Source organism: Solanum verrucosum, unplaced genomic scaffold (genome assembly GCF_900185275.1).
Source record: "Solanum verrucosum unplaced genomic scaffold, falcon-dt-bn FXZP01000094.1, whole genome shotgun sequence".
In the NCBI taxonomy this organism is placed as follows: Eukaryota; Viridiplantae; Streptophyta; class Magnoliopsida; order Solanales; family Solanaceae; genus Solanum; species Solanum verrucosum.
The window spans coordinates 2,229,223-2,238,925 of record NW_026019970.1 but is presented as its reverse complement, the minus strand read 5'-3'; the positions used below and the strand labels follow the sequence as shown (position 1 = coordinate 2,238,925).

At 37.7% G+C, this 9,703-nt stretch overlaps 1 protein-coding gene across 1 annotated transcript; it reads right to left on the bottom strand.

Moving 5' to 3' along the window:
• Nucleotides 1-1,224: 1,224 nt before the first annotated feature.
• Nucleotides 1,225-8,529, bottom strand: LOC125817020 (putative pentatricopeptide repeat-containing protein At1g12700, mitochondrial). Its single transcript, XM_049496608.1, is given in 5 exon segments — nucleotides 1,225-1,460; nucleotides 1,463-2,021; nucleotides 7,575-8,074; nucleotides 8,077-8,455; nucleotides 8,458-8,529. Coding segments are annotated over 5 exon segments (1,686 nt in total). The 3' UTR covers nucleotides 1,225-1,284.
• Between the last annotated feature and the right edge of the window lie 1,174 nt (nucleotides 8,530-9,703).

The window sequence follows — 9,703 nt, the reverse complement described above, 5'->3', positions numbered from 1 at the left end:
CCTAAAAATAAAAGAACAAGAATGTCAGAATTGCGTATTTGATATCATCCAGTAAGTCTGCATATAATTCAGTTCACCACAAATTTATCCATACTTATTGCTTCTCATAGTTGGCAGACAAATTTGAGAAAAGATGAAACAAAGCATTCTTATAAATAAAACACAAGTTAAGTAGGATCGACGAACCCAGTAATACACTTTAACTTCAAAATTAAGGTCACTTAAACTTAGCACAAGTGTAAATGAGATGATTTAAAATGTTAGTTATTTAACGTCGACGGTAAAGACAGGAAAAAACAGTTTTTTTTTTAGATACGGAAGTGTAAAGTATGTCTTCTTCAACTTAAATTGTAATAATAATGGAAGAAATGAAAATACATCCTAATATCACAACGTATACATTTGCATACCTTATAGTGAGTACAGAGCATAGCACAAACTTCCCTTCTACTGTGTCCATCCCAGTAATTACTTCACTAATTATAGTAAAGTTACCAGCAGTATAACACAGCATTGAAGCATGAAGTTATGGGTACAATAACAGATTGCAGATTTCTCCATCTTCAAAAGAAAACTGCTCCCTCCATCTTCTAAGTTAGTTGGAAATGGTGATATGGAGCACAACCCTATCTAAATTATGGTGACAAGTAGTCAAAGGCCCAATGAACTTATATTTGACAATTTTATTGCTCTATGAAAATGTAAATTCCCAATAAAGCATCCAGTACTCTTGGATCATGTATAAACCTTCACAAATATGCATTCAAAAATATTCTCAAAATAAATAAAATGTATTCTAAATAACTAGAACATTGTATTGACCGTTCATCTGTAGTATATCCTATAAGTTTTGAATAAGATTGTTTCCCTCTTTTGTAATACTTTTTGGAGGTGGCCAGCATGCCCTTAATGCTGAGAAATTCAACAGTACTAATTTCCAACAAAAAAAAAGAAGAAGATGGTTCCCAAAACATTTTAAGTTACGTGCAGTTGTTATTGATTCACAAAAAGATGGAAAATCATAGTACATGAAGACAAACTATATAGCACAGAAAATGATACTCCTAGAGACTTATAACGTGTACACATAAGGGAACTCACATTATCACTCAAAAGTGGAAAAAGAATTGCAATATCAAAAGTGATGTACCTCCTCCGTAAGCCGTAAGCATGCCTGGAAAGCTCAAGTGATGTTCTAATTGCCATTATTCTATCTTTCGTAATTGCATGGATGCCACTTCTCATTGTGAAAGTAAAGCCAAATAAAGCAAGAGAAAGAAATATTCACTTCTTATGTTCAGATCGAAACTCAGGTATCATGTCAAGGACAGAAGGATTCTCCCTTATAACGTTTACCAGTAACTCAGTTGTATCTGCATCGCATGAGAAGCCCTTTCTAACCATTTCCTTCATATAAGTTGCCATTTCATTAACATTGTTTGGCATACAACCGTTGTCCTCCATTTTCTAAGCATATCTTTAGCTTCATTCAAAAACCCTTCGAGAATAAATCCATTTATCATTATAGTGTATGTTCTCACATTCGGAAGCATTCCAATTAAAGAAAGCTTCTCAAATATCACACGAGCTTTGTCGAGTTCACTATTTTTGCACAATCCATTAATGACAACATTGTAAAATTCAATACTAGTATATTCAATTTTTCTTTCCAACTTATTAAAGAACGACATAGCTTCTTCAACAAGTCCATATTTAAAATAACCATTGAGCAAAGTGCAGAGAGTATATAAATCAGGTACGAGCACTGTTGATAGCATCTCAGCAAAGATTTTTTTTGCAGAGTCAATTTTTCCAGCTTCAAACAGACCTTGCAAGAGGATATTGTAGGTAAAAATATCAGGTTTTGATCCATTTTGAGAAATTTCATGAAACAATTGCATGGCCTCGGCCAATGGCTTTTCTTTACAGTATCCATTTATCAGTACACTATAACTAATAATGTCAGGTTCAATTTTCTTATCTATCATGAAATCAAAATGATGCAAGAATGAAGTCGGAAGCTGGGTAAGCTAGTACTGAGTGCTTGAGGGGTTGCACCTAGCCGTTAAGTTGGTTAGGATTTCAATTGAGAAGAATAGTTCATATTGTCAGTTTAGTCCAATAGGTTTTAAAAGTCATTTTATGTTATTGTCAAAATTGCCCTTAATGTTTGAGTGATTGGACACTTTAGGTCCAATGCTGGGCAATTACTTTTCGTACTATCACCAAGGAGTGTCTTGGCTATTTAAGCATTGTAATAGTTCTTTTTGCAGCTATGAAAAGAATAGCTTGTCCTTTACTCTTTTTCCTTTTCTCTTTCTTTCCTTTTCTTAGTTCTTACTGTTATTTACTGTTTCATTACTCTTCTTTATCTTAGTTGCATCATTTGGTATCAGAGCACTTTCTTGAGCTCTGTGGATACACAAAAATGGCGAATGAGGTAAGGGATATCAAAGAGTTGCTTGACAGAATGACAGTGGAGTTAGCCAACTTCTCTGTCAGGCAGAACCAAATAGAGGAACAACATGAGAAGTCTTTTGTTGAGCTGAAGGAAGCCTTGGATGCTGTAAAGAAAAATGACAAGGGAAAGAACCATGAAAAGGCTGAGGGAGCTGGTGAGATCTACACTCCTTCTGGCCAACCCATGGCGTGGGTCTCAGCATCTCAAACAGGAGGAGCTCCAACCATGGTTACCCCTGGTGGTTATCAACTGGGAATGAGGCCTTTACCTCAGTTCCAGTCACCATTAGGGGGGTCTATGCATCATACTCCTGTTATGGGAGGTGGACCTGCAGGACACATGGGGGCTGGAAGCTCAACTCACTTTCAGATGCACACTGGAGGCCAAACACAGATGCCATATGGAGGGTTCCAAGGCCACCAACCATGGGAATCCCTGGAGGAGAAGGAGCTCAACCTCCTGCCCATGGTCACTTCTTCAACTCCATGTCCAGGTTGTCCAAAATAGAGTTTCCCAGGTTTAATGGAGTAGATCTCAGGTCGTGGATCTACAAGGTAGATCAGTTTTTTTCCTTGGATGAAATACCTCCACATCAAAAGGTGAGGGTGGCTTCCTTACACTTTGATGGTCTAGCCATAGAGTGGCACTTAGCATACATAAGGAGTAGGCAACACTTGCCTTATCCTACGTGGGATGAATACATGTTTGCTCTCATGGACAGATTTGGAACTGAGTTTGAAGATCCTATGGCTGAATTGAAGCTGGTCAAACAAACTGGATCAGTTAAAGACTATCAGAATGAGTTCAATAAGATCATGACCAGGCTTACAATCTTGCCAGAATATGCCATTAGTGGGTTCATTACTGGACTCAAGCCGGAGATAGGCTATACTGTCAAGAACCACAAACCATTTTCACTTCATCAAGCCTACCATCTAGCTAGAAACACTGAAGCTCAGGTTAATGCCCAGCTTAAGATAGCTAGACCATCCTCATTTGTTGGTGGTTCTCAATATAGAGGGAGTTCATACAACTCTTCTCTTAAGGGAACTGGTTCCAAAAGAGATTTTGGGCAGGGTAAGAGGGAAGTTTCTCTAAATCTTAACAGGAACACTAACAGAAGACTGACCTCTGCTGAGATGAATGAGAGGAGACAAAAGGGGTTGTGTTTTTTCTGTGAGGAGAAATTCTTCCCTGGGCACAAGTGTGGGGGGTCCAAATCTTTGTATTTGTTGGAAGTGGAGGAAGAAGAAGAAACTAGTGAAGAGGAAGTGGTGGATATACCTTCCCCTGAGCTAGGAAAAGAGGAAGAGCCAGGGGAGGTTTGTGAGATTTCAGTCTATGCTCTACATGGCATTCCGACTTTTCACACTCTAAGAGTGGAAGGGTATTGCCCACAGAGACCTTTGTACATGTTGATTGATCCAGGGAGTTCAAACAACTTTATGGATGAAGGACTTGCGAGGGAACTCCGAGGAAACATTCAAGCTGTCAGAACTCATGCTATCAATGTGGCTGATGGGCATGATAGGCAAACCAAAGAGCTGTGTAAAGCATTTTCATGGATGATGGAGAAACTGACTTACACAGATGATTTCTTACTGATACCTCTCAGATCTTGTGACATGATCTTAGGGGTACAATGGTTGCTTCCTTTGGGAGATATTAAGTTGAACTTTCAAGAGTTAACTTTAGGCTATACTTACCAAGGGCATGAATGTGTGTTGAAAGGTCATGTGGACAAGGTGAGAACTGTGGAAGCCAAAAGGTTGGAAAAAATGGCAAACGGGGGTGCCCAGTTGTTCATGATCAGAATAGTGCCATTGGAGGAAAAGGGGAACTTGGGAGTAACCACACCCAAGGAAATTGTGTTCCTTACTCGAGAGTATCCTCAGTTGTTTGCTGAGCCAAAGGGATTACCCCCTTCAAGAGGGCCATTTGATCACAAAATACCACTAGAGGTAGGAAGCAACCCTGTGAACTTGAGGCCATATAGATACTCATCTTTACAGAAGGATATAATTGAGAAGTTGATAAGAGACATGCTGGAGCAAGGCATTGTGCAGCCAAGCTGTAGTCCTTATGCTTCACCCATGGTTCTGGTTGGCAAAAAAGATGGGAGTTGGAGGTTATGTGTGGACTATAGGGGCCTCAACAAGGTGACAATTAAAGACAAATTTCCCATTCCCATCATAGAAGAGCTATTAGAGGAATTGGGAGGTTCAAAGATCTACTCTAAAATAGATCTTAGAGCAGGTTATCATCAGATCAGGATGGCCAATGAAGATATTGTCAAAGCTTTTAGAACACATGAAAGTCACTATGAGTATTTAGTGATGCCATTTGGGTTGTCCAATGCTCCATCATCTTTTCAAAGTCTAATGAATCATGTCTTCAGAGAGCATTTAAGAAAGTTCATATTGGTATTTTTTGATGACATTTTGGTGTTCAGTCAGAATTTATCTGAACACTTGGTTCATCTTAAAACAACATTTGACTTGCTAATGAAGCACAAGCTCTGTGTGAGACAAGCCAAGTGTTCATTTGGGGCTAGTAGAGTTGAATACTTAGGGCATGTGATATCTGCTGATGGGGTATCTACTGATCTTAAGAAAATTGTTGCAGTTAAGGAATGGCCTAAACCCAAGAATGTGAAGGAGTTAAGGGGGTTCTTGGGATTAGCAGGGTATTACAGGAGGTTCATTAAGCATTATGGGATAATCAGCAAGCCACTAACTGATTTATTAAAGAAGGATGGGTTTCAATGGTCTGAAATGGCCACTCACGCCATGGAGGAACTAAAGGAAGCATTGACTTCAGCTCCTGTCCTTGCCTTACCTAATAATTGTGTTGTTTTTGTTGTAGAAACAGATGCTTGTGACTATGGAATTAGAGCTGTCTTAATGCAAGAGGGCCACCCTATTGCTTACCTCAGCAAGGGTCTTTCCATGAGACATCAAGGGTTGTCTGTGTATGACAAAGAGCTATTGGCTCTAGTTCTAGCTGTTACTAAATGGGCTCAGTATTTGATGGGCAAGAAGTTCATTGTGAGGACTGATCAAAAGGCGCTGAAGTTTTTATTAGATCAAAAACTTCATATAGGTTCTCAAATGAAATGGATCGCCAAGCTAATGCAATTCCACTTTGAAATAGAGTACAAAAAAGGGAGGGAGAACAAGGCTGCAGATTCTTTGTCCAGAGTACCAACGGGAGTGGTAGCATCAATGATGTTAATTAATGGGGTCAGTGAGCTGTTCGAAAAGATCAAAAATAGCTGGGAGAGGGATCCTCTTACCAAAGCCATTCTGGCCAAGGTAGTATCACAGGAGGAAGGGCACAAGGAATTCACATTTGTGAATGAACAACTAGGGAGGAAGGGTAAGTTGGTAGTAGGGAATGAACCAACTTTGAAGAAGGAGATCCTCCTCATCTGGCATGAAACACCTGTGGGAGGGCACTCAGGAATTGAGAACACTTACAAAAGGATCTCAAACCTTTTTTACTGGAAGGGACTGAAGAAAGATGTAACTATGTTTGTGAGGCAGTGTGCAACCTGTCAGAGGAGCAAATATGATAGTGCTGCTTATCCAGGCCTTCTCCAACCACTACAAATACCATCTGTTGCTTGGGGTTGCATAAGCATGGACTTCATAGATGGGCTGCCAAGGTCTAAGGGCAAGACAACTATACTAGTTGTTGTTGATAGACTTACAAAGTATGGGCACTTCCTCAGCATTAGCCATCCTTACACAACCACTTCTGTCGCTCAACTGTACTTGGATCAAGTTTATAAACTCCATGGAATGCCTGAAAACATCATCAGTGACAGGGACCCTATATTCATGAGCAAAGTCTGGCAGGAACTATTTGCAATACAAGGGGTTACATTGAGCACATCTACTGCTTATCATCCTCAAACAGATGGCCAAACAGAAGTACTCAATAGAACCCTTGAGACATATTTGAGGTGTTTTTGTGCTGATAGTCAGAAGGATTGGGTCAGCTATTTGTCCCTGGCAGAATGGTGGTATAACACCACCTTCCACTCAGCAATCCAAACAACTCATTTTGAGGCTCTTTATGGACAACCACCACCTCTCCATATTCCTTACGTTCCTGGGGACTCTGCAGAGGAGGAGGTGGATAGAAGTTTGATAACTAGAGAGTTTAAGGTCGAGTTGCTCAAATTCCACATAGCTAGAGCTCAACAAAGAATGGTTTCCATGGCAAATCAACACAGAACAGATAGGCAGTTTGAAAAGGGAGATTGGGTGTACCTAAAGATCCAACCTTATAGACAACTCAATATCTCTAACCAGACCTTTTTGAAGCTGTCAGCTAAATACTATGGCCCTTACCAGATACTACAAAAGATTGGTCCAGTTGCCTACAAGTTGTCTCTACCACCTCAAGTAGCCGTCCATCATACATTCCATGTATCTCAATTGAAGCCTTGCCTTGCTTTGCCAACAAATTTTAATCATCCTCCAACAGTTGATGTGTCATCTCCTACCTGTGTGCAGCCTCAGGAAATATTGGAAAGAAGGATGATAAAAAGGAGGAACAAGGCTATTCCTCAAATTCTTATTCACTGGGAACAAATGTCAAGAGATGATGCAACCTGGGAAGACTACTCTACTATGAAGCTGAGATTCCCTCAATTCCTTTCTTGAGGACAAGAAGGTTTTTAAGGAATGGGGAATGATGCAAGAATGAAGTCGGAAGCTGGGTAAGCTAGTACTGAGTGCTTGAGGGGTTGCACCTAGCCGTTAAGTTGGTTAGGATTTCAATTGAGAAGAATAGTTCATATTGTCAGTTTAGTCCAATAGGTTTTAAAAGTCATTTTATGTTATTGTCAAAATTGCCCTTAATGTTTGAGTGATTGGACACTTTAGGTCCAATGCTGGGCAATTACTTTTCATACTATCACCAAGGAGTGTCTTGGCTATTTAAGCATTGTAATAGTTCTTTTTGCAGCTATGAAAAGAATTGTTTAGCTAAATAGAGAATAGCTTGTCCTTTACTCTTTTTCCTTTTCTCTTTCTTTCCTTTTCTTAGTTCTTACTGTTATTTACTGTTTCATTACTCTTCTTTATCTTAGTTGCATCATTACTCTCCTCGCTCTATCTAGTTCACCATGCAAACAATAGCCGTCCATTATCGCAGTGTATATAATTATATTAGGTTCTACACCTTTTCTGACCATTTGTCTCATTACTTCCTCAGCGTCTTCTACTTTCCCTTCTTTGCATAATCCATCTGTTAGTATAGTGAAGGTGCGCACATCTGTATAAATATTAAGGTTCATCATTTCAGAGAACAAAATCCTAACCTTTTCCCATTGACCAAACTTACACAAACCATCAATCAATGAATTATACGTGACTATGTCTGGAGGAATGCCTTTCTGCTTCATTTCGTTCAGAAGACTTATAGCACCATCTAAGTTTCTATCTTTGCAAAGTGCATCAACAACAATGGTGTAGATGAATATGTCAGGCTTAGTGTTCCCTTGTTCCATTAACCGGAGCAAACTTAAAGTCTTCTCCGTATGATCCCTTTTACTAAGCCCATTCATGACGGTTGCATATATGACTTCATCAGGTTCACAAATCCCCTAATTAAGGCAGTAAATGTGACAACATCAAATGAAATACCATTCTTCAAGTAAATGGGTAACACCGAAAACCCACAATCAGCACGATGCATCAGCGAATAACTGTTAATCACACTATTCAAGATGACTCCATTAATTGGGATACCCAATTTCTGCATTTCTCGAAAAAGAGAAACGACGGCAGAATAATGTTTCATATTTATCATAGTCTTAAATAATTTAGAAAAATTGACAAGAGAAGGAAGAGGCTTCATTGTAACCATTTGCTTAAAGAGAATCAGAGCATCATCTAAACACTCAAAATTGCTATTTGCCCTAAATTTACTCAGTACCGAAATGGATTTATTACTATAAACTCTGACTGTTATTGGGGAAAAAAACAAGAATATGAAGTAGAAACGAAAGATGTGAAAAGAATACCATTGCCATTTCGGAGAGAAATTCTCTTCATCTTTGATGGAGGAGTGAAGTTTCTTCTTTACTGTGAAAATGATCTTTCTCTTTTGGTGTGTCATGCCTGTTATGATTGACTTATTTTAGGTGCTTTTAAGCAGTTTTAAAATATTTGTATAAAGTTTAAAAATACTTATAAACGATTATTTTAAAGTTAAATTAACAAAAATAAGTCAAAAACTATAGTTTTTTTTTGTGATATTCTACCTTTCTAACGGTAAAGGCACACAAGATTAGTAGGGATAGGTTCACATATTCGGTTCGATTTTATCAAATTTTGATTTTATTTTTTGATATTCAATTTTGGAAAACTGTGCATTAGATATCAAATTGAACGAGTTTGATTTGGTTTGGTTTAGATTGATTTTATATAATTTTGATTTGATTTGGTTTGGTTTAGATTGATTTTATATAATTTTGATTTGATTTGCTATTTTTAAAATGTTTGTTTTATGAAATGAGAAATAAAGTAAGCACCGAGTATAAGATCATTTCTTGTATTTTTAGACCCAATTATTTATATTTTCAAATGAAAAAAATAAACGTTTTCCATGGATACATTAATTTTCGGAAAACTTACATAAATATATTATATTAAAAAAAATATTTACCATTTATAGCAGTAACCTTTTTTTTTTCACTTGATCACTTTTAATACATTTATAATACAATTTGAATACATATTACAAAGAACAATTCATTATTCACGTATAATCCAAGTTTTATTGATGGATAATACATTTATCACACATTTTAATACACTTATAATGCAATGGTTAATTTCTTACCAAACAAGCATAATATATTTTTAAAAAATAATTATAATACATATATATTGCATACATAATTCACTTTTAATACATACTGCAGATTTAATAAGTATTGTTATTAATTGTTATAAATGGTAATAAATAAAAAGTATCGCTAAAATCAGTAATTATTTATAAAAAGATACTCATCTAAGTAATTTTTCCTTAATTTCTAGCCTACCAACCAATAAACCTGTTAATTGGGCCGGCTTGTCCGGTTTCAGCCTATTAAGGCCGGCCCGGTAACGGCCCAAGTCCGGACTGACAGCCGACCACTTTTAATAGTGGGTGGGCCGGTCGGGATATTTTTAATGCTCAGGTCCGGTGTTATTGCAGATATATAGTTGAGAGAAAATATAAAAA